The sequence below is a fragment of the Mesoplodon densirostris genome, chromosome 4, assembly GCF_025265405.1.
Source record: "Mesoplodon densirostris isolate mMesDen1 chromosome 4, mMesDen1 primary haplotype, whole genome shotgun sequence".
Lineage (NCBI taxonomy): Eukaryota > Metazoa > Chordata > Mammalia > Artiodactyla > Ziphiidae > Mesoplodon > Mesoplodon densirostris.
In genome coordinates this window covers 148,679,348-148,704,016 of record NC_082664.1, presented here as the reverse complement: position 1 = coordinate 148,704,016, position 24,669 = coordinate 148,679,348, and the positions used below count along the sequence as shown (strand labels likewise).

The 24,669-nt window shown below is 46.0% G+C and overlaps 1 protein-coding gene across 1 annotated transcript in view; it reads left to right on the top strand.

Moving 5' to 3' along the window:
- The window catches only part of HOMER2 (homer scaffold protein 2), a 99,589-nt gene extending 76,906 nt beyond the window's left edge, over window positions 1-22,683 (top strand). Inside the window, exons 4-10 of the mRNA XM_060095349.1 lie at window positions 4,612-4,704; window positions 9,090-9,196; window positions 12,821-12,977; window positions 14,983-15,093; window positions 16,267-16,347; window positions 17,530-17,726; window positions 22,390-22,683. Coding sequence (XP_059951332.1) covers window positions 4,612-4,704; window positions 9,090-9,196; window positions 12,821-12,977; window positions 14,983-15,093; window positions 16,267-16,347; window positions 17,530-17,718 — 738 coding nt within the window. The 3' untranslated portion in view covers window positions 17,719-17,726; window positions 22,390-22,683. The remainder of the gene's footprint in view (window positions 1-4,611; window positions 4,705-9,089; window positions 9,197-12,820; window positions 12,978-14,982; window positions 15,094-16,266; window positions 16,348-17,529; window positions 17,727-22,389) is intronic.
- The last annotated feature ends 1,986 nt before the right edge of the window (window positions 22,684-24,669 follow it).

The following is a 24,669-nucleotide window of genomic DNA, read 5'->3' as shown; positions in this document are numbered from 1 at the left end:
AAGCAAGCCACACAAAGTTTTTGGCTTTGCAGTGCATGTAAAAGTTATGTTTACATTATACTGTAGTCCATTAAATGTGCACTAGCATTATGTCTAAAATAACAATGTACATACCTAAATTAAAAAAATACGTTGTGGCTAATAATTGCTAACCATTATCTAAGCCTTCACTGAATTTTAGTAACAGCAAAGATCACTGATGGCAGATCACCATGAAAGTTTGAAACATTGTGAGAATTAGTGACACAGAGACACGAAGTGAGCAAATACTGTTGGAAAAATGGTGCCGATAGACTTGCTTGATGCAGGGTTGCCACCAGCCTTCAATTTGTAAAAAACACAGTATCTGTGAAATGTGATAAAGTGAGGTCTGCCTGTGTAGTAGCACTGTCACCTTGAGGTCCTATAAGGATGTGTGTTTTGACGTATGTGTGACAGTTGTTCCTTGCCCCTCTTTTGTAACTGAGAAAGAGAACGGCTAAATAGTGAAGCTGAGGAGAGCTGTAAAATCAGAACTTGTCGCCCGGGCCCCTCATTCTGTATCTGCTAATCTAATCCTCAGGCCTTGTCTTTGCCTTAAAGGTTCCCATGGCCTGTTTTGGAGTTAAAGCTTTTAGAATTTTCTTTTAAAGGGGAAGTGAGTACAATTCTATTTTAAGGTAAGGGCATCTCTTTGCAAATGGAAAATCCAATCAATAAATGTTTAGCAACTGCTGTGGACAAGACTCTTGGCATTCTTATAAGCACACAAAAGTAACTGGATGTGTGGATGATTGTGTGGAAATCAGATCTGGGCCCAAGTTCAGGTTTATTATTTACTAGCCATGTGACCATGGGCAAATTTTAACCTCTCTAAGACTCCATTTTCTTTTCAGGAAACTATACATAAGAATTCCTGGGGCTTCCCTGGTGGCGCAGTGGTTGAGGGTCCGCCTGCCGATGCGGGGGACACGGGTTCGTGCCCCGGTCCGGGAGGATCCCACGTGCCATGGAGCAGCTGGGCCCATGGGCCATGGCCGCTGGGCCTGCGCGTCTGGAGCCTGTGCTCCGCAGCGGGAGAGGCCGCAGCGGTGAGAGGCCCGCATACAGCAAAAAAAAAAAAAAAGAATTCCCATCCTAGGGACTTCCCTGGTGGTGCAGTGGTTAAGACTCCGCACTCCCAATGCAGCGTTCGATCCCTGGTCAGGGAACTAGATCCCACATGCGTGCCGCAACTAAGAGTGAGCATGCCACAACTAAGGAGCCTGCCTGCCGCAACTAAGGAGCCCAGCTGCCACAACTAAGACCCGGCACAACCAAATAAATAAATGAAATAAATATTAAGAAAAAAAAAGAATTCCTGTCCTACAGAGGATGGAGAGAGGCAAACAAGAGAATGTGTGTTAAGAAGCTATTAAACTCCTTACCTTGTAGATATGCCTATGCTGAGGGTCTAGGGGAAGAGGGTACTAAGTAGGCCCACCCAAGACAAAACTGTGGGACACCTGGAGGGGCCACCATGATGGGTGTCAGGGGACAAAGAGAGAAGGGCCCATTGGAACTGAAGGTTTGTGCTCTGGGCTGAGTCTCCAAGAGTTGAGCTGAGGGTCATCCCAGATGTTCAGGGTCAGGTAGGAGGAGACATACAGAATGGAGGCCCCCAAGCTCCATCCAGAGGCAGCTTGTTCTATCAAAGCCCGGCAGGGCTTTATTTACTGACTTCTTTGCCACTATCTCCTGCTACCCAAGTCTCACCCTCTCTCTGATACTTACACAGTGTTCACACCGCAGCACCTAACTTAGGGCATGGCCCAGCTCACTGTGAAAATTTTTGTTTGCTGAAGGTGTGAGTGGTGCTCAGACCATGTTTGTTGACTGAATAAGCATGACCCTGGCTGATGACATGTCCAATCTAGTTTACAAGCAACTTCGAATAAGACCCTGAGAGAAAGAGACCCTGACAGGCACAAGGACGGTCTGTAAAGAAGAATGCTTTTGGTTTGGGAGCCTGGTGAATTGAGATGCTTGTGGGAGACAGCCAGCCCAACCTTCCTACGCACAGCATGGGGGGACTCCATTAGCAGGTGTGTCTACTGAGAACCACATGCATTACCGTTTTCTTCAAATCACGTTTGACTTCTGGTTGATAGTGGGGCATAAAAACATTTAAGATCATACCTTTTAAAAGTTGCATCTTTTAATGTCTTAATAAGATTGAAAGGCCTTTATAGTGCCTGCACAAAATCTCTTCCGGGATAATGTTCATATTCCAAGTGATGCTCTATCTAGTTCCTAGGTTGATCCAATCAGTTAAGCTTAGGAAGCAGAAAGATGGGGCAGAATACTCCCAAGACACCTACCACAGTACCTTCCTAGGTCCTTAGGTTTGGCCTGTACTTTGACATGATTTTTTTTTCAAGTGGGCGGAGGTGTGCAAATCTGGAACCCAGAGCTCATTCATTCACTGAACAAACTTATTTGTGCCTGCTCTCTGCCAGGTGTCAGGGGAGGGTGCAAAGAGGAAAAGCGTGGACCCTGCCATCAAGGAGTTCATGACATGATGTTTTTACTTACGGGGCCCCTAAAAGGAAGGCGGGTGCTTTGTCCATCCTTGCTAGACCTCACGTCTTTTAAGCAACAGGTAATGTGATTTTTCTCTGACAGCTCTGGGTTGGTTAAATGAAGCCCTGTAGCTATGGCTTTATTTACAGGCCTGTGGGAGCAACACAGGCCAGCGTTGCCACACTGACCTTCTCTGCCTCCACTGGGTGCTTGGTTGACCAACGGCTATCACCCGGCAAGGTTTCCCAAAGCAGACCGCTATTGGCTTTGTGAAGCACTCAGAGGGCGGCCTGTGCTCAGAAATAGAGTTATCAGCAAAAGCCACAGAATTGTTGGTGGCCTTGCCACTTGGCCAGCTGTTTTTCATTTCTCAGCAACATTTGGCTCTCTCTTGCTGTGTGATGTCAGCATTAGCTATCACAGAATGTTCTCTGTTCAAACAACGTATTGGCTGATTAAAATCAGTTGCCTTGTCAGTGACTATAAAGCAGTGATTGATATGATTGCCCTGGGATTTTAAGAATTTTTCTTTTAAGAAAATATTAAAACATTTTTGAAAGTAGACAGCATAGTATAATGGGCACCCATATGCGCATCACGTAGATTTAACAGTGAACACTGTGCCACATTGCTTCATCTGTTTTTATTGCTGCTGAAGTACTTTAAAGTAAATTACAGACATCGAGACATTTCACGCCTAAATACTTCAGTGTTGATCTCTAAAGAATCACATTCCCCAACAACCACAACGTCATCAGCACTTCTAACAAAATTAATAATAACTCCTGGACTTCCCTGGTGGTGCAGTGGTTAAGAATCCACCTGCCAATGTGGGGGACACGGGTTGGAGTCCTGGTCCGGGAAGCTCCCACATGGCGCGGAGCAATGAAGCCCGTGTGCCACAACTACTGAGCCTGTGCTCTAGAGCCCGCGAGCCACAACTACTGAGCCTGAGCGCTGTAATTACTGAAGCCTGCGTGCTCTAGGGCCCGCAAGCCACAACTACTGAGCCCATACGCCACAACTACTGAGACCATGCGCCACAACTACTGAAGCCCATGTGCCTAGAGCCCGTGCTCACAGCAAGAGAAGCCACTGCGATGAGAAGCCAGCGCACCACAACGAAGAGTAGCCCCCGCTCGCTGGAGCTAGAGAAAGCCCGTGCGCAGCAACGAAAACCCAAAGCAGCCATAAATAAATAAATTAAATAAATAAATAAATATATATATATATATATATATATATATATATATATATATATATATATATATATATAAAGTAACTCCTTGGTGTCATCTTTTTCAGTCCATGCTCACATTTCCCTCCTTGTTGCCCAGAAGTCTTCTACTTGGTCTGTTCAAAAGAGGACTCAGTCCTAGGCTACACGTTGCATTTTGCTATTTTATATCTTAGGCTTTTAAAATCTAGGACTGGGATTCCCTGGTGGTGCAGTGGTTGAGAGTCCGCCTGCCAATGCAGGGGACACGGGTTCGTGCCCCGGTCTGGGAAGATCCCACATGCCGCGGAGCGGCTGGGCCAGTGAGCCATGGCCGCTGAGCCTGCGCGTCTGGAGCCTGTGCTCTGCAACGGGAGAGGCCACAACAGTGAGAGACCCGCGTACTGCAAAAAAAAAGAAAAAAAAATCTAGGACTGTTCCTTCTCAACTTTTTGGATGTTTTTGTTTTTCATGACATTGACTTGTAAGAGTTCTTGGATCTTTCAATAGGGATTATGAAGTTTTTCGTGGATTCCTTTTGCACTATAGCTAAATTTCTTTTGTTGCATTTGTATTAGGTGCTGTTAGTCAGAGGTATGTGTTTTTAATATTTTGCCATCAAATCTAGCTTCAATATCTTAGAAATTCGTTCAGATCTGACCTTGGCCAATAGTGGGTTTTTTTGGAAAAAACATTCATTATATTCATTTCTTTTTAATCTCAAATAAAATCCTTCTTCTGGATTTATACAGAATTTATTGGCTTAAAATGAATGCAAAATAATAAAGGTAGGTTCTGAATATCAGCCATGTGTAAGGTTAAGGAAATCCCTAATAATTCTTCTTCACGTTCAGTTTGCAGAGAAATTCCAGGAGGTGAAAGAAGCTGCCAGATTAGCCAGAGACAAATCCCAGGAGAAAATTGAGACCTCGAGCAATCATTCCCAAGTAAGTAATTTGTCCGTAAAATGAATGAGTGTGATCAGTGATTGAGACTCTTTGTTCCTTGTCACTTTTGACAAGAAATAGGAAATTTTCGCAGTAGGGCATTTTGAAAACTTTTTCAGCTATTAGCCTGCTCACAGTGAGATGAATGTGACATGTAAGAGACTCTTGAATTTTTCAGGATGTGGTGATATATTTTGGATGGAAAACGTTTGATGAGATTAGAGTTAATGCATGTCCCTGGTCTGGGATGTCCTCTGGTCACGGTTTAAAAACCAATGCCAAGGTGAAGTGTTTTCTTTCTGTGTTGGGAGGTGAGGTCTGCATGAAGGATGCTCATGGACAAATGCAGGTACCTGTGCCCATAACAGAGAAAACTTGATCGATGCCAGAGAGTCCTCGTCTGTCTCCCTATTATAACAAAGTCAGGTGGGAGGTGGTATTCCAACAGCTCTGGTTTAGCCAACGTAAATGTGGCTTTGCCAGGAACTGAGTTATCTGTCTACTTAAAAGTGTGATAATTGACTAAAAGGGACCTATTTTAACCTGAAATAAAAATACCTGCCTTCTTGACGTCTAAATTGGGGTGTGTAGTGGTAGGTGGAAACCTTGACCTAGTGACAGAGTTACGTGTAGAGAGACGGGGAAAGGGAGATCTGACGAGGCGTAGGAGCTGGGGTCTGGGATTAGGGATAAGCATGATGTAAATGCAAGGCAGCCAGGGGTCTGCCTGCCTGGGCGTGAGGTGCACAGTGGGAGGAACAGAGATGCACTTGGAGGTACTGTGGAGGACCTGGAATTCTTCATTAGTGGATCATTCTTACTTAATTATTTATTGTTGGATAATGGGAAGACATTGGAGATGTTTTATGGCTACTGATCAGGAATTGACATGAAGGTTGCATGAGGGTGGTGAGGAAGGCAGGGAGGAGCTGAGGCCAGGAAGATCGGAGAGGAGGCTGTGGGGTGGAGAATGACCAGGCCAGGACAGCCTTGGATGGATGTCGGGGCAGCTTGTGGAAAGAGAACAGGAGGCATGGGCATCCTGAGCGGTCAAGATCAACACCCTAGACTTGGCCGTCAGCAATAGCTGAAGCTGAATCCTATAAAAGATGCCCCTATGGATATATGGAAATGAATGTGTATTAGACTTCAAGTGGACAGGAACTTTCCTGAATCTTTGTAAATAATCTTTAATAACATCTAAATGATACTGTTAATTTAGTATACTAATTATTGTACTGAGTAATCGCTGAGGATCTGTAAAATTGGGCACTTGAAATGGTCCATAGTCTAAGGACTTTCTCTGTGTCTTTTTTTTTTTTTTTGGAATGCTAAGATTATTATACAATAAGAGTTACCAAAGATATTTTGTTAATGTTTTTGTGTGTTTCTTCCTAATATAGCTTTCCAGTATATTTTTGTGTTATTCTTTGTAATCTTTTTTAAAAAAACTTATTTGTTATGATCCTTTCCTTGTGTTTTCAAATATCCCTTTTCAAAACTATTTTAATGGCTAGATAGTATTCCAGTGTTTGTTTGTATCACAACTTATTCCATTAACCTCCTATAATTTGGGACATCTGTGTTGTTTCTAATTTTTCATTAATATAAATAACACCATGCTAAGCATTCTTGCACACCTTTTGTGCACTTGATGGTTTCTGCAGGATAAATTCTTGAAGTATTGGGTTAAGGGTAGGACTTTTTTTTTTTTTCTGGTCAACAAGTTTTTTGGGGGGATTTTATTTTATTTATTTTTTATACAGCAGGTTCTTATTAGTTATCCATTCTATACATATAAGTGTATACATGTCAATCCCAATCTCCCAGTTCATCCCACCACCACCACCCCTGCCACTTTCCCCCCTTGGTGTCCATACGTTTGTTCTCCACATCTGTGTCTCTATTTCTGCCCTGCAAACTGGTTCATCTGTACCATTTTTCTAGGTTCCACATATATGCGTTAATATACGATATTTGTTTTTCTCTTTCTGACTTACTTCACTCTGTATGACAGTCTCTAGATCCATCCACGTCTCTACAAATGACCCAATTGCGTTCCTTTTTATGGCTGAGTAATATTCCATTGTATATATGTACCACATCTTCTTTATCCATTCGTCTGTCGATGGGCATTTAGGTTGCTTCCATGACCTGGCTACTGTAAATAGTGAACATTGGGGTGCATGTGTCTTTTTGAATTATGGTTTTCTCTGGGTATATGCCCAGTAGTGGGATTGCTGGGTCGTATGGTAGTTCTATTTTTAGTTTTTTAAGGAACCTCCATACTGTTCTCCATAGTGGTTGTATCAATTTACATTCCCACCAACAGTGCAAGAGGGTTCCATTTTCTCCACACCCTCCCCGGCATTTGTTGTTTGTAGCTTTTCTGATGATGCCCATTCTAACTGGTGTGAGGTGATACCTCATTGTTGTTTTGATTTGCATTTCTCTAATGATTAGAGATGTTGAGCAGCTTTTCATGTGCTTCTTGGCCATCTGTATGTCTTCTTTGGAGAAATGTCTATTTAGGTCTTCTGCCCATTGTTTGATTGGGTTGTTTGTTTGTTTCTGATATTGAGCTGCATGAGCTGTTTATATATTTTGGAGATTAATCCTTTGTCCATTGATTCGTTTGCAAATATTTTCTTCCATTTTGAGGGTTGTCTTTTTGTCTTGTTTTGTAGTTTCCTTTGCTTTGCAAAAGCTTTTAAGTTTCATTAGGTCCGATTTGTTTATTTTTGTTTTTATTTCCATTATTCTAGGAGGTGGATCAAAAAAGATCTTGCTGTGATTTATGTCACAGAGTGTTCTTCCTATGTTTTCCTCTAAGAGTTATATAGTGTCTGGTCTTACAGTTAGGTCTTTTATCCATTTTGAGTTTATTTTTGTGTATGGTGTTAGGGAGTGTTCTAATTTCATTCTTTTACATGTGGCTGTCCAGTTTTCCCAGCAAGGGGTAGGATGTTTTGAGAGCTTTTGACACACACTGCAAAAACATCCCTACAGAAATGTACAATTGTGACTCCCACCAGCAGTGAATGAGAGCATTTTTCCCTCCCCAACAAAGCTTTGTTGATTTGACAGAAGAAAAATGTGTTTTATTGGCTTTTTTCATTTTGTATTTCTTCACTAGTGAGATTAAATTTTTTTGTTTATTAATTCTATGTATTTCTTCTTCTGTAAATGTCAATTGCATATCCTTTCTGCTTTTTTGTGTTCATTTCCAAGAACTTTATTTTTAACATGGCTAGTTCTGAATATATACAAAACTAGGCAGAACTGGGTAAATGAACCCCCATGGACCCATAGGTCAGCTTTAACAATTAGGACTCTATGACCAATGGTTTGATCTACACCCCTCTCTCCCTCCGTCTTTATTTTAAAGCCACTCCCAGACATCATTTCATCCATAAATATTTCAGAGCGTCACTCTAAAAGTTGAGGACTCTTAAGAGTTTTTTAGTATAGGAAAGGTATTAGCATTTTTGTTTTTAGTATGCATTGCAAATATTTCCCCCACATTGTTGCTTACATTCTGATATAGTTTTTGGCACTTTTTTGCGATGTAGAAATTTAGTCATATGTCATTCCCTTCGTCTTTATTCTTCTTGGAGGCGAAATAAAATCGTTCTAAGATCTCCAAGACCAGATGAGGTTTCACCTCCATGTAGTATGGCTTATTACAGAAAACATTTCAGAATATTCATAACATTGCTAAATAGTTGCAGACACCCATATCTGACTCCTGGTTTTTTTTTTTCAAATGAGTGTGTTCATCTCTCTGTAGCCCTGGGATTTTTAAGTCATCTCAGCTTCTTATACTTTTTCTCTTAACTCCTTCACTGTTTCTTATTATAAAACCCTCCTCCCCCCTTTCTTTTTCTTTTTTTTTTTCTTTTGGCCATGCCCTGCAGCATGTGGAATCTTAGTTCCCCAAGAAGGGATTGAACCCGCGCCCCCTGCATTGGAAGCACGGTGTCTTAACCACTGGACTGCCAGGGAAGTCCTTAAAACTGTCCCCCTCTTTTAATCTGTGGCTTCTGTCCTGTGTTATTTAAGGAGATCAGGTATCCGGGCTTGTTAGGTTTACCTGTAAAGTTTGAGTGAAAAGGTTCTGCATAACGGCCCTGTATGCTGTCTTGTGGGTAAAATGCACAGACTGTCTGGACTTCAAGTGGAGTCTCCACGGATAGTCTTGTTACTAGTCTGTGGACTTGTCAGTCTTTGCTGCATTCTGGTTGGATGCGTTGGTTCTCCCACACTCATAACCACACAGTTCCTCATCATGCCTGATTTGCTTCCACTGTGAGGACAAGCGATAAGGTGTGCAGGTGATTCACTCTGGCCAGGAATCTGGATGTGAAACCCCATCTTCCACTCAGGCATCCAGCATCAACGGAACAGACGATGAAAAGGCGTCTTGTGCGGGTCCTGCCAGCACACACCTCAGGTCTGAGAACGACAAGCTGAAGATCGCTCTGACACAGAGGTGAGCGTGTTCAAATCCAGGTGCTGTTGTCTCCCAGGTCAGCACTTCCCTGCAGCCTTTCCCACTGGGCAGGGCTTCAGGAAGTTGGGAAAGGAGACTGGGTCCTGCTCAGAGCGTCCGGTCTTGTCTCCTGGCCAAAGGAAGACCAGCTGCCTTCATGGCTGTTCTCTGTGCACATCAGCATCTATGTGTGTGTGTAAGAAAGAGAGAGGTGTCCCTGTGCTCTTTTTTTTTTTTTTTTTTGCTGTGCTGCAAGACTTGTGAGATCTTAATTCCCCAGCCAAGGATGGAACCCGGGTCCCCTGCAGTGGAAGCGTGGAGTCCTAACCACTGGACTTCCAGGGAAGTCCCTGTCCCAGTGCTTACGTTTCATTTTTGGGGGGGGGGGGGTGGCCCGTGCCATGTGGCATGCGGGATCTTAGTTCTCCAACCAGGGGTCAAACCCCTGCCCCCCTGCATTGGGAGTATGGAGTCCTAACCACTGGACAACCAGGGAAGTCCCTGTTTTGGTTTTTGAGAAGCCAAATTTATCATTTATTCATATATGATAACACTGAAAAACATATTAAAACCTAAGAAAGTATCTTGAAAATAAAATAAAATCTCACAAAAATCAGTAGCTTTTCTATATACAAACATCACATAGACTATATATTTGAAGAAGAGATTTCCTTTACAATATGAACTAGAACCATAAAATACATGGAAATAAACTTAAGAAATGTACAGGATCTTTGTGAAGAAAACTCAAATGATTTTGAGGGCCATACGTGAATAATTCAACAAATAGAAAAAGTCTATTGGGAAGTGGTAGGAAGCCTCAATATTTAAAAAAGTATCAATTTCCCTTAAATTGATCTACAAATTTAATGCAACCCCCATGACAATATCAACAAGATTTTAACTTTTAATGACTATACTAGCTGTGCTTGTGTTTTCATATCTTGAGAATGTGGCCTGTTTCCCAAAGGCTATGCTGGGCCTTACAGTGTAAGGCTGGCCCCATGAGCACCTTCAGAACTGCTGTCTTTGGGGGTCATTCTGCTCACCTGGCAGGGGACTTGGCTGGCTTCCCCCAGCCTCTCTGTGGCTGAGAAGCTGCTTTCCTCAGACCTGCCCCATTTAAGAACTCTATCATATTAATTCCCCCATTTTACAGGTAAGGAAACTGAGTCCCAGGTGGTACAGTGAGTCCTTGCCCAAAGTCACATGGCTGGTAACTCTTCCCAGAGGCACCCACCTCTGCAACCCAGCCAGCCTGACCAGTGCGTGGAGCTTAATTCCTGTGATCTGACCTAGGAATTCCAGAAAGAACATAGGACCCTTAGATTCAGCCACCTTCTTTGGACCCTGGGTTTTGTCAGATACTTCAAAGGACAAAACTGTGACCAGCCTCTTTTTGGTTGAGTCACAGTGGGCTGCCTGGATGAAAACATTCCACCCCTAAAAATAAATGTCTTTAAATCCCAGTTGAATGGACGAGTGAATTACAGGAATGGGTGTGAAGCCATTTCCCAAAATCAGCTCAATCATTAACTCTGAAATTAATCATATAATAATATTTTGCTATGTTTTCAGTCTGTGGTGTTTGAAACCAAAAGTATATATTTTCCAATCACAGTTCTAGGACCTTGAGGTGGATGAAAGATAATGCAGATTATTAAAATACAGTTGTATTTACTTTTTTAAAAATTAAAAAAAAAAAAAGCCTTTAGAGACAGAACTCTCCTCAGCCAGGCAGTATTGATTAGAAGCCAAAAACTTTCTTTTTTTTTTTTTTTTCAGAGTGGCTAAGTCTGAGGTGGTTTTTTTTTTGTTAATTAATTTTTATTGGAGTTTAGTTGCTTTACAATGTTGTGTTAGTTTCTGCTGTATAGCACAGTGAATCAACTATACATATATCTCCTCTTTTTTAGGTTTCCTTCCCATTTAGGTCACCATACAGCATTAAGTAGTGTTCCCTGTGCTATACAGCAGGTTTTTATTAGTTATCTATTTTATACATAGTAGTGTATATGTGACAGTCCCAATCTCCCAATTCATCCCACCCGGCTACCCTCACCCCCTGATAACCATACCTTTGTTCTCTACGTCTGTGTCTCTATTTCTGCTTTGCAAATAAGTTCATCTCTACCATTTTTCTAGATTCCACATATAAGCGATATTATGTGATATTTGTTTTTCTCGTCCTGACTTATTTCACTCTGTATGACAGTCTCAAGGTCCATCCTCGTCTCTACAAATGATCCAGTTTTGTTCCTTTTAATGGCTAATATTCCATTGTCTGTATGTACCACATCTTCTTTATCCATTCCTCTGTTGACGGACATGTAGGTTGCTTCCATGTCCTGGCTATTGTAAATAGTGCTGCAGTGAACACTGGTCTCTAAAACAAGGAAACAAAAGAAGCGTTGAATGGGAGCGGCAACTGAGGGCAACCTGATTCCAGTTTGTTTTTTCAAACTTCACTGATCACAGAGGATTATCATGTGGTTTGGTGATAACGTGGAGGCGTCCCTCGGACCTGAGGTGACCTAGGGTCGGCCAGGGCTCCCTCACACATGCTGCGGTTGGAACCCCAGTTCTGCCCTCAGGGGACTCCCAGCCCCTGTCTCCTATGTCCTCAAGCCCTCAGCTCTCAAATCTGGACCCAGGCTGTTTGTTTAAACCTGGGGTTGTTGGGCTCCAGAGAGGGGGTGTCAGGAGCTTGTTGAAAGGGTCCGCAGCTTTCATGAGAGTGTCAGAGGGCCCGGGGTCCACCCCAGCACTTCAGAACCTACATCCCTGAGGCTCATTTCAGGAAGGAACGGACATGGGGCAGGAGAGAACAGTCCTGTGGCCAGGGGTCAGTAGGGAGCAGACGGGGGAGGGGTCTCTACCACAGTCTGTGGCTTCATTCTTAGTTTCTTTTTTTTTTTAATTGAAGTAGAGTTGATTCACAGTGTTGCGTTAATTTCTGCTGTACAGCAAAGTGACTCAGTTATACATATATACATATAATTCTTTTTTATATTCTTTTCCATTATGGTTTATCCCAGGACGTTGAATATAGTTCCATGTGCTATACAGTAGGACCTTGTTGTTTATCCATTCTGTATATAATAGGTTGCATCTACTAACCCCAAACTCCCAATCCATCTCTTCCTCAGCCCCTTTCCCCTTGGCAGCCACAAGCCGGTTCTCTTATGTTTGTGAGCCTGTTTCTGCTTCATAGATAAGTTCATTTGTGTCATATTTTAGACTCCACATAAGAGTGATATCATATGGCATTTGTCTCTGATTTACTTCACTTAGTATGATAATCTCTCGTTGCATCCATGTTGCTGCAAATGGCATGATTTCATTCTTTTTTATGGCTGAGTTCATTCTAAGTTTCATCTCTTCTCTGAGAATTCTGTTCTCTTCTAAAGTGATGCCTTGAGAAAATCACCCATCAAGGCAGCATGTTCCCACTAAAGGGAGGTGCCAGACCCGCTCAGCACGTGGTTCTTGCCGCCAGGCCACCGGCGGGAGAGGGTGTGGCCCCGAGGCATGGGCTGAGGGGGTGGCCGGGTGCCCCCTCCCCAGGACAGCTGGGTGGACGGCGCCCACCCTCGCGGTCACCGCCTGGCCCCCGCCCTGCAGCGCCGCCAACGTGAAGAAATGGGAGATCGAGCTGCAGACCCTGCGGGAGAGCAACGCCCGGCTGACCACGGCACTGCAGGACTCGGCGGCCAGCGTGGATCAGTGGAGGAGGCAGTTCTCCCTCTGTCGTGACGAGAATGACCGGCTCCGGAACAAGGTGGGGAGGGCCGGGGCGGCCGTGACCTTCCTCTCCCCACTGCCTCCCACTTGGCCCTCAGTCCCATGTCCCAGGGGCAGGAGGAAGACCCGCTGCTTCTCCCTTTGTCCTCCCCTCCGCCTCCCTGCCTGCCTTAGTGGGAATGCTACTACGTACAGAACTGACTGATTACCTTTCCTGAACCGAGTTTTAAAATTGCAATCGCAAAGGAGAAGAGAAATCAATGGGAGATTGCAGCTTTGTCTCTCACAAAGATCACCCTCTGATGCGAGCTGTGGGTTGGCCTTTCGTGGGTGGCCTCCCTCTGGCATTTTCTGTGGTTCCGTGATATTCGGTAGAGAAAAGGGATCCAGAGGGTGAGTGAAGAAAATAGATTCAGGAGATGGTGAGGCGTGATTGCTCAGAAACCCTGCTTCCCTGCAAACCGCTCTTTCTAAAAATGTGAGATAGGCAGCAAGGAAAGGAATACGGCCCTTGACGTGTGAGGTGGGCGGATGCGGACGGCACTCGTGTGCCCTCTACCCTCCTACCCTGACATCGGAGCTTTTCGATTTTTTTCAGAATTCACCCACGCCCTTCCCTGTAATAGTCGCTCATGCTCTGGAGTTGGGCTGAGTTGATGCGGTCGTTTTAGGGTTCCCAGGTGAGGTCCTGGGTTGCTGTGCTGTTTTGCTGGTCAGCACTTTTATCCACAGTCTGATCCGTAAATGCAGGATTTCAGGGTACGGGTCGCATTGAGATTTGTACTGGCTCCCCTTGCCCCCGTTTATAACCCACCCACCCGTTCTGAGTGGAGCCCCTGGAAACCACTCCCCTATTTCACGTCTTACTTCGGAGCAGGTGGCACGTGAAACTGCCTCGTGTCGTTTTTTCATGAAGTGCCGATGGTGAGGGGCGCGGGCCAAGTGCTGACTCTCCACCTTCCCTTCTGAGGCTGGGCTGATCTGCCTGCCAGAGGGATTGATCGCCCTTTCTTTTTCCAAGCGAAGAGCTGAGTTTCTTGCTTCGCGTCTGAGTGTAAGAACCAAAGAGCCGTGCGGGGGGCGGGGAGTGGAGGAAGTGCGTGCAGTGGAACCTACTCCCCGCGCGGAGCGTCAGCTTCCCTGGGTGGGAAGCACTGGGAATTTGATTCCCAGGGCGGGATGTGGACGTTGGTGGGATCTCCGGCAGCTCCTGTGGCTGGAGGTTCAGATCCTGAGGGCTGGTGCAGGTCATCTCTGAGAATTGTCCTCATGTTGACCACTTAGTGCCCTGCACCCTGAGGACTGCCGCTGCCTGCTTGTGGGGAAGCCCATCAACATGGTGCTCTTGTGTTACTTGCTGGTTACACCCCTGCCATCCACTCTGCACCCATGCTTTGGCCCCTGGGAAATGCCCGGAGTCAGAGGTGTCAGGCTTGGGAAGGAGAGAAAGATGCACTCTGGGGATGTACCTCAGCCTGCACCTGTCATCTCTCCAGGAAGAGGCCCACGGGCCAGGCCCCTTCTGCGTGCATCAGTGGGGAAAGGTCATCTTGATTTAAAATGTTTGAAATGTCATCGAGTCCCAGTTGGTAGCCACTGTCCCACAGAGTTGCTCGGTTCTCTACCCTGCTCGCTTAACCCCTTGAAATGCAACAGAATCATTCAGGGCATGATTAAAATGATGTGACAATCATTCTGCGAAGCAGCAGATAGATTCATGGGACGTCTGGCCCCGACTTGTGACAGATCCTTAAAGCAAACCTAAAGCTACCGTCCTGTGACTGTGAGAGAAAACCAGAGTCCCAGAGCATACTGAAGCCAGGTTTTGTGACTTCTGTGGCTTTGTTGGTATTAAATGGGGGCATCCTGTGCCAGCAGGAGCAAACACCCCAGGGGGAGCCCCATGGAGTTTGTTTGTAGCCACAAGGAAAATTTTATAAGTGGGTTAATTTATGGTTTACTTTAAAAGAGCTGTGGTGATCTTTTGTTTAATGACTAAAGTAAACTGGCATCCCTGCTTTAACATGTGATATTAATTAAAGATTGACGAGCTGGAAGAGCAGTGCAGCGAGATAAACAGAGAGAAGGAGAAGAATACCCAGTTGAAGAGAAGAATTGAGGAGCTGGAGTTGGAACTCCGAGAAAAGGAGACGGTGGGTAGTGGGGCTCTGAGCGGTGCTGCTCGGCGTCCCCTAGGCCTTGGCGGGTGATCTCCACCCAGGGACACGGCAGGCAGCTGTGGGGCATGTGACCGGCCCTGGCAGCTGCCCGGACCTCAGCACAGAGACAGAGCCAAAAGCTACACCAAGGCACAGATAGTCCAGAGCAAAGGCCTGACCATTACCCTCTGCAGCCTCCTTGTTGTACTTATTCTATAGTCAGTCACTCAGATGCAAGAGGGAGCTCAACATTCACAAAAGCACCGGAAACTTTCATAGGTGGTCTTTTATCAGAAGTTGTGTTCTGCTGTCAAATTAATGCAGCGAGAACCCCCTGTCACACAGTCATTTATTTTCTGGGGGACAGGACAGCTAAGTACAGCAAGTCCCCTACCCACGAACGAGTTCCATTCCAAGAGTGCACTTGTAAGTCCAATTTGTTCGTAAGTCCAACAAAGTTAGCCTAGGTATGCAACTAACACAATTGGCTGTATCCTACTGTACTGTAATAGGTTTATCATACTTTTCACACAAATAATACGTAAAAACAGACCCCAAAACCAAAGAAAACATTTTTAACCTTGCAGTACAGTACTTTGAAAAGTACAGTAGTACCAGCTACATCACTGCTGCTTTTACGCTTGCTTCCAGACATCCTGGGCATGAAATAAAGATACTGTAGTACTGTACTCTATACAGTACTGTACAGTAAAGTACACAAACACACAACCACTTGTAGAGGATGCACGCACGTGACAGTGTACGCCAGACACTGACTTACATGATTGGACATGTGAACCCCCATTTGCATCTTTGAAAGTTCGCAACTTGAATGTTCATATGTAGGGGACTTACTGTATACAGAGGGTGGAGACCATGGGCAAGTTACCAATCCTCTCTCAGCCTCGGTTTCCCCATCTACAAAACAGGAATCATACTTCTCTTTTCATGGTGGTGTTCAGCCTTCATGCATTAATTCATGGAACATACTCAGCCTTTAGAATTACCTCATGTGTGTTAAGTATAACATCATCGCCTTTATTATTTACGCAGACGACACAGGTTCCAAAAACTGCTTGATTATTGTATGCACGAGTTGGGGATTTTCAAGGATACATTTTATCTGACTTGCTTTCACATTCTTTTTCCAATTTCTGTCTCCTGTAGGAGTTGATAGACCTCCGAAAACAAAGTGAAATCATACCTCAGCTCATGTCAGAGTGTGAATACGTCTCTGAGAAGTTAGAGGTAAGGACGGGGAGCACGTCCACCTGGACTCAGATGAGAAGGCATCCACTGTGTTACCCGTTTCTCCGAGGCCTCTCCCTTTCACGCCTGGCTTGGTAAAGAAGAGAGACTTTGTATTCCTAAAAAGCCAGCGTAACTACATGCCAGATGCCAGCTTTGCTCCCGGGTGCAGACTCAGCAGTGTTTGTCTTCTGTTTTTTCCACTTATATGAAGGTGTCCTGTGCATAACCATAGTGTAGGTGACTGTTTCCTGCCCACAGAAGTCCCTACAGAACCACAGAAGGGTGCGGAGCAGGGGATGGAAAGGAGGGCTGAGAGCCTAAGACCCAGGGTCTATTGTACCTCCCCAGCCAGTGACCTTGAACATGACCTTGGACAGGCTCCCCCCGCCCCCCCACCCTGCTGGCTTCAGATTTCTGATCCACCTGCTCCATTTCTGAAGGAGCATTTTCAGGTCCTCCTTCACCTCCGAGGTTCTCCTCACTTCGAGAGCACTTTGTTCAGATACACAACCTTGGTATTAGTAACTGGTTCTTGTACACCCATTCAAAAATTCTCATGCCTGTAAGATGAAAGCTCTTATTTGGACTCACAGCGGTCCCGCCATTGGGAGCTTCAGCGTCTCCATGGCAACACCACGGGATGGACAGAGCACAGACCCACTGTCCCTGTGTCTGGCACGGCCAGTCCTCCCTCGATGACGGCCAGAGGCTGGCCTGGGGCCGAGGAGGCCTCGCCTTCTCAGCGGAACTGGGAGAAACAAGTCACTCTTCCATTTGTGCTATTTCTCACTCTCTCCCAGAATGGAACCCGAAGGGGGCCTCTGCTGACCACCCTGGGCTTGGGGCTAAAAACTCCATGTGCTGGGATTTCAGGCTTCCTCTGCTGGGCACTTTGTGAAAAGATCACTTAGCACCAGGCTCCCTTGGGCAGGAGGCTGAGTTCTGTGTTCTCTGTGGGGGCATCATTTTAAGGCGAGATGCTGGCCGTTGGCACCTCTGCCAGAGAACAGCAGAAAGGAGGGGCACACACCTGATGCTAGGGGGGTGGGGGCAGGACACTTAACACCTCCAGGAAGGCAGGCCCGCCCGAGGGGGACGGACAGTCTGGCTGTCGCAGGTCTCAGCGGGGCTCCTCCCGCTCTGTCCCCAGACCCTCCTTTCTCTCTCTCTTTGCTTCAGGCGGCAGAGAAAGACAATCAGAACCTGGAAGACAAAGTGCGCTCCCTGAAGACGGACATCGAGGAGAGCAAGTACCGCCAGCGCCACCTGAAGGTGGAGCTGAAGAGCTTCTTGGAGGTGCTGGACGGGAAGATCGATGACCTGCACAACTTCCGCCGGGGCCTCTCCAAGCTGGGCACCGACAACTAGGGCTGCGCGTGAGTCCCCAGGGTGTGTGTGACATGGAGTAGCACTAGGACGTCCTCCCGTTCGCGTGGCTTCTGTAAATGCAGGCGTGGTTTGTCATGTTTCCAAACCAGGGGTGCCGTCCACTCTCTCCTCTCCAGAATAGAAACCTCCCCTTGCTCCTCTGGCCTTGCGAGGTCATGGACAACTGGACGATTCTGACTCAGGAATCCAGAACTAGGTCTACCTTAAACATTTACGCAGTCAGGGCAGGGATGTTTATATCTTTCTTAAGGGCTGTTGCAACCATATGAACTGGAAAAAAAAGATTTTCTAATTCAAGTATGAATACCCTTTCCAACTCCTTTTTTTTGAGTAGCGTTCAGAGTATTCGAATGTCCACCAGGCACCAATGCGTGGGGCGTGGTGATAGCAGCTTTCCTCTCAGTATATACAGAGGTGCTTTAAAGCAACCACTTAGTAGAGACTTGTCCCAAGAGAGAAAACACGCTTCTGGTGGAGGCGTTTTCTGGCAGGGGAATCGCCTGCATCCACTCCGCCCACTTCCCAGTTTGTAGGGTTGCGACAATGTTCCTTTTCTTGGTTTTAATTTCTGAGCAGGTTACTGTGCTGTGGGGACAGCACGCAGCAAGGGTGCCTAGCACAGTGCCTGGCACAGAGTAGGTGCTTAATAAATATTTGCTCAATTAAACATATAAACAGAATTTAGTGTTTTCATCACATCCCCCATCAAGCCCCTGTTGGACAGTCCACCATCCTGGTGCACTGGGTCATTATCAGGCATGTATGTGACTTTGTGGACAGACTCGTGGGTTGGCTCAGGTGGCCCTGGGGCCGGGAGGGTGGCGGTGGAAGCAGCAGGAGCTGGTCTGAGGCCCCCCCGCCCCCAGCAGCCCATCCATGATGCTCTGCCCCTGGGGGCCTCTGACACTGAGACCACCCTTCCTTTCCAGGGGTGAGGCCTGTGGCCTAGGGATTCTAGGACCACTGACTGTCCCTGGTATAGGGGCTGCCCAGGGCTTGGGATCTAGGGTGGGATCCTCTGTTGGGTTTAGACAATTGAAAAAGAAATCACACAGGCCCATGAGGGAAAGAGTGGGCTCAAAGTGGCTGAGCCTTGGCCTTAGAGGAGTTCTGCCCAGGTCTGCCTCCCCCTGTTCCTGCTAAGGAAGGGACCAGAGCCATGGACCTCTCCTCTCTTACTGAGTTTCTCAGTGGGGCCAGTGGCCATTTCATTTGCCCCATGCGTGGCAAGATGGTCTGAATCCCTGGCCATCGGCATTTCTAAATCCCTTTGAAGGAGGGGGAGGCTTTGCTGCCCCCTTACCTACTTTGAGAACCACTAAGAGAACTTCCCCCTCTAGAAGGATTTTCTCACACATTAGAATTGCTCCCTGCTGAATTGTTTAGATAAACTATAAAATAGCCTGAGGAGGTGGGTAGGGTACACAAGGATGTGACCCGGGCCCCAGGGTGACTTTACAAGTCCTGCTGCTCTCTTTCATGTAGCTGAGACCATCTCCCTGAGCAGGGAGGTCTTATTGGGGATGGGGAAAGCACCAGGACATGTAGGGGAGACCCGCAGGCTGAGTGGGCCGGCTCTGGTGGAGTTCACTGGGCTGGTGGCAGATGGAAATGGAAAGCGTGGTCAGCCCTCCTGCTGGCTTGTGACTGGGCGCTGCTGGCCCTGCCCTTTCCCTGGAGCTCCAGATGGCTCTCAGGACAGTGGTAGCCGCTCTACTGACCTGGAGATCAGAGAGCTGGGCTGACCGTGAGTTGGCCTTGTGGCCCAGCAGTGGGCTAAAGAGGATTCTTCTCAGGCTAGGCCAGTCCACCTGCCCAGGAGCAGCAGACACTGGGATTCTGAAACCTCAGCTTGGGTCTTCTGATGCCCACTACCCCTGTCTATGAGGCAGTTTATTCATCCAGAAGGAGCTGTCTTGACTGACTGGAGCATGCTCAGATGACGTATTCATTGGAGGATAGAGTTGCTAAAGCCACTTGCACATTCTGGGCAGTGACTGGAGAAACCGGTGGCAGCGGTAGAGCCATTACCACAGTGGGCTGCTGTGTCCCTGTGCAGTTGAGACCCATGACCCCTGCTCACCGACCGTGGAAGAGTTTGGTGAGCCCTTGTAGGCAGTAGGTGAGGAGCTGAGAGCCCCACACTATGTGGCCCCAGCCAGCTTTACACCATGCAGCCCAGGAGCTAAGAGCAGCAGGGGTTCCTCTAAAGGAGAAGCTAAGTTGGGCTCAGCAGGGAAAGCACACCTTTACAAAAGCCCTGGACTTTCAGTTCCTTCTGCTTTTCTCTAAAGGTCTTAATGTTTCTTCATTTACTTTCTTGAAAAAAAAAAAAAAAAAAAGGCCTGGGGACAACCTAGACAGTCTGTCGAAAGGCTAGCCCTGTCTAACAGCCTCGGGATATAAGGAGAATGACCCGCTGAATTCATCCCAGTTTCCCTTGAGCCAAGCCCTCATTTGTTAGGACGTCCAGCTCCAGTCTCAGCACTGATGCCCTTTGGTTGTCGTGATCTGAAGCCAAGTGCAGGCAGGGCATAACCCTTGCCTCACAAACACCCCAGCCCTGTCATGCTGCTGGAGGATTTAGAGCTAGGACTGCGTCTTTGTTTCCAAGTGATGTCTCCTGATTGGACATCTCCAAGACTGGCTGCCTGAACCTCAATTAGCTTTTTTTTTTTTTTTCCTTTGCATCTGTGAAACCTGGGGCCTAAAAAAAGCAATGGAAAATTTGGAATCCTTTAACCATAATGATCCTTAAAAATAATTTTCATTCCAACTAAAGACCCACTGGATGCATGATACAGCTGAGAGCGGCAAGGGGAGATAAAGTCTTCCTAGTGCCTCGGGAATGGAAAACCACCTGAGTGACAGGCTGGGACACTGTGGTCAGGCCTTGAAAGAGAGCCAACGTCCACATGAGACCCAGAACTTGTACGCTCCCTCCCTTCCACACTCCCCTGCATGCCGTCACTTTAGACCTCAGCTGAGTGAGAGAATGGGGCAGAGATCCTTCCCCATTTTGCAGAGGAAGCAGAGACAGGTGACTCACCCTGAGTCACCCAGCTAGTGAGCAGCAGCCTGGGCTGCATCTGGGTCTCCTGAACCCTGGTCCAGTGTCTTTCTACGAGTCATGCTCTCTTCTCCCTTTAGTGACCTTTGGGTGCCAAGAAAAAAACACTCTCGTGTCCTGATAAGAGCACGTTGCAGTTATAGTGTTTTCACATATGTCCACAGCAAATGATAACTTATAAGTGAACGAATCAGAATTACATTTACATTCATTACAGCAATAAGTTCCACTTTTGAATGATTCTGCTTTTGTAGGGATCTTTCCAAGAGATTGTTGGTTAAAATGATGTTGGTGCTTTGAGAGGCCAGAACGATGAGACACATTTTGAGTTCTTCGTTGATGGCTTTCGTGGAGGCAAAGCAGTTTGTTCAAAACAAGCAGGAGGCCCCAAAATGGCAGAGCAGTAAACAGAGTGATGGTGGGGCAGGTGGGGTGTGGGGGGATTGCCCATCACTGCCCAGCCCCTTCCCAGACAGGAGCCAGCACTGGGGAGGGAGTAGACCAGCCAGTGGTTAGAGCAGGTTGAGTGGCGCCTGACCGGCCCCTGGGAGGACTGTCCACAGCGGGCAGTTGGTCTCCATCCTGCAGTCTCCTCATGGACACCTCTAGACTTGGGAGGCCCGCGGGCACAGCCTGGACGGTGGTTAGCTAACGCCTGGCCAGTATTTACTACATTTGACATAAAACATCAAATAAAGGGTGGGATACAGTGCTACTCAGAGGCGTCACGATCGGCCTGTTGTAAAAGGACTCCTTTTCTATAGGCAAGACTGCTTTTCTATAGAAATCGGGGGCAACTTTGGGTGAGAGCCAAAGCCAACCACAGGGTGTGCCAGGGACGTCAGGTGTGGCCAGGTGCTCCCTTAGAAGGCAGGCAGCCGGGATGGGACTTAGCAGAGGTGCTTGACAGAGGTTGCCCTTTAAGACAGAGCCAGCCGCTGCATTCAGCTCATCGCTGAAAGTGGCTCTTGTGCCATGTGTCCATCTAAAAGCTATGGGTTCTTTTATTCACTCGAAAGATCACTGGATTTTGAAGCGCTGGCGATTTAAACTAGAAGCCTGCAAATCAACATCCATACATATTCTTAAATGACATGCATGGTTTAAAAGAATTCCAGTTTCTGCATACATAGTTTCCCCAAAATAAATATATATTCTTGGGATGGTGGGGGTGACGGCATGGAGAGGGAATCCTGTATAAAAATGTGTGTTGTTTTACGTGTCTTTTTCATACACCTATCTCAAGAATATGGGTTTTTCCAGTTCCTCTTTAAACACCAGCCAGGAAGAAGGTGATTATGGGAAGAATTTGGCAGCCAGATGATATGGTCTAGTGAACTTTGGAATGTGTGTGTGTGTGTGTGTGTGTGTGTGTATTGGGGGAGGAAGCAGCAGGGGGAAGCAGGAGAAACGACAAGGAAGGGTTTTCAATTAAAAAATATATGTATAGCTAAGAGGAGTCTTTAATAATCCTGGCGGTGATGTTGTATGTTCTGGAATCCATCTTTGAGAAGAAGAGCTTGTGGGTCTTTTGTTTTGAGCGGAATTGTACAGTGCCCTACTCTCTTTGACGAATGCAGAGCCTTGTGAAGAGTGCCCCCCCCAGGCCACACAGACCCCCGGTGCACCTGCCAGGAGCCCAGAGAAACCACGGTGGAGTCCAGACTGTGGGACATTTTGGCGGATGACTGACAGGTCCGATGATATGCAGCTGTGGGGAATGTGTCACTGTTCTTACCCTATGGACCACTTTTAATATAAAATCCTGACTTTAAATAAATTGTTGTAGCAATGTCTTATGGTGTGACAGACAATTAGGCATTTCTTGCATCAAATGTAAGAATTTAACGAATAGCATGAGGTGGATAAGTGGACTCTCCCAAGAATACTGTTGTTTTTTTCTTTTCCCTTTTCAAATGCCTTTTTGGTACATAAATAATATATACTTTTCTAAGAAGAAATGAAAAAAATCACCTGTTATTACACCATCTGATTATAACCACTGTTAACATTTTGGTATATATCTTTTCAGACTTCTTTTCTATGCATCTATAGCTGTTTTATTACTTTTTTCATGAGATACAATCATATTATACATTATTATACATATACTGTTTTATAACTTGCTTTTTTCCCTTTTAACACTATAGTGAATATATTTCTATGTCAGAAATATGTAACAGCATCATTTTTAACATCTGTGTAAGTTGTACCTTGGGTACTTGTTTCCAGTTTTATACTGTTGTACTCAAGGATATGATGGAAATCCTTTCTTCTAACACCTTCATGAACTTTTTAGAATATTTACTTAGGATAACTTTCTAAAATTGGACTTGCTGGCTCAAAAGTGTAATGGGTGCTACAAGCACTGCTCCGTCTCCTCCTCTCCCTCCTGGGCACACAGGAGATGCCACTTACCATCCCCTATAGTCACTCAGGGTCCTGGTGCTAATGCTGGCCAATAAAGTGTGAGCAGAAGTGACATGTGCAACGTCCAGGCTGAGACTGTGAGATGCCCCCGTGCAGGTCTCCAGTCTTTCTGTTGCCTTGCCCCACAGGTGGTGATGTCCCAGGGCTGGAGCCTATGTCAGCTGGAGCCTTTGTCAGCCTGGGTCCCTGAGTGACTGTGTGGAGAGCTCCCCTTCTCCCATCATGACACCCCCCTCCCCACCTGTGTGGACGTGTACTGTGAAGAAAGAATAAACTTTAAGTGTTACACTATTGGGATGTCAGGGTTATTTTGTTACTGCAGTGTAACATATCCTGACTAACAAAAAGGTATGCACATGTTGGGGACTTTTAATATATCTTGCCTCTAATTGCCTTCCAGAAAGATGATACCAAATTATGCTCCCACCAGCAATGTGTGAGAATGTCCGATTCCCCTCTTTCACACTGGTGTTCCCATGGGGACTGGGGGGGCTAGTTTTGATATGCATATTTTGATGATAGTGTGACCCTCCTAGCCAACATATTTATTAGACTATTCTTTTGTCATTTACCTATTCGTCTTCTCTGGCCAATTTTCTCACAAGGTGTTTGTGTTTCTCATTGATTTCTAAGAAGTTTTTTTTCTCCCTATAAATATTATTTTTTAAAAGTTGCATGTATTTGGGGCTTCCCTGTAGTGCAGTGGTTAAGAATCCACTTGCCAATGCAGGGGACACAGGTTCGAGCCCTGGTCTGGGAAGATCACACATACTGCGGAACAGCTAAGCCTGTGTGCCACAACTACTGAGCCTGTGTGCCACAACTACTGAAGCCCGCACACCTAGAGCCCGTGCTCCACAACAAGAGAAGCCACCACAATGAGAAGCCTACACACCACAAGGAAGAGTAACCCCTGCTCACCTCAACTAGAGAAAGCCCACACACAGCAACGAAGACCCAACACAGCCAGAAATAAATAAATTAAATTAATAAATTTATTTTTTAAAAGTTCAATATATGGCTTAGATTAAAAAAAATTTTTTTTAGTCAAATCTACCTTTTCCTTTATGGTTGCTGCCTTTGCTGTCATGCTTTTGAAGATCTTTGCAATTCTGATTCCAAGGTTGTATGAATTTTCACCAGTATTTTATTCTTGTACTTTTATTGTTTTGTTTAAGCAATTAAATCTATGATCCATGTGGAATTTATTTTTTAAATTACCCCAACATCACTTACTGGGAAATCTATCCTTTCTCTACTGATACAAAATCCCATTTTCACTATATACCCAATCCATATATATATATATACTTTTTTTTTTTTGCGGTACACGGGCCTCTCACTGTTGTGGCCTCTCCCATTGTGGAGCACAGGCTCCAGACGCTCAGGCTCAGCGGCCATGGCTCACGGGCCCAGCCGCTCCACGGCAT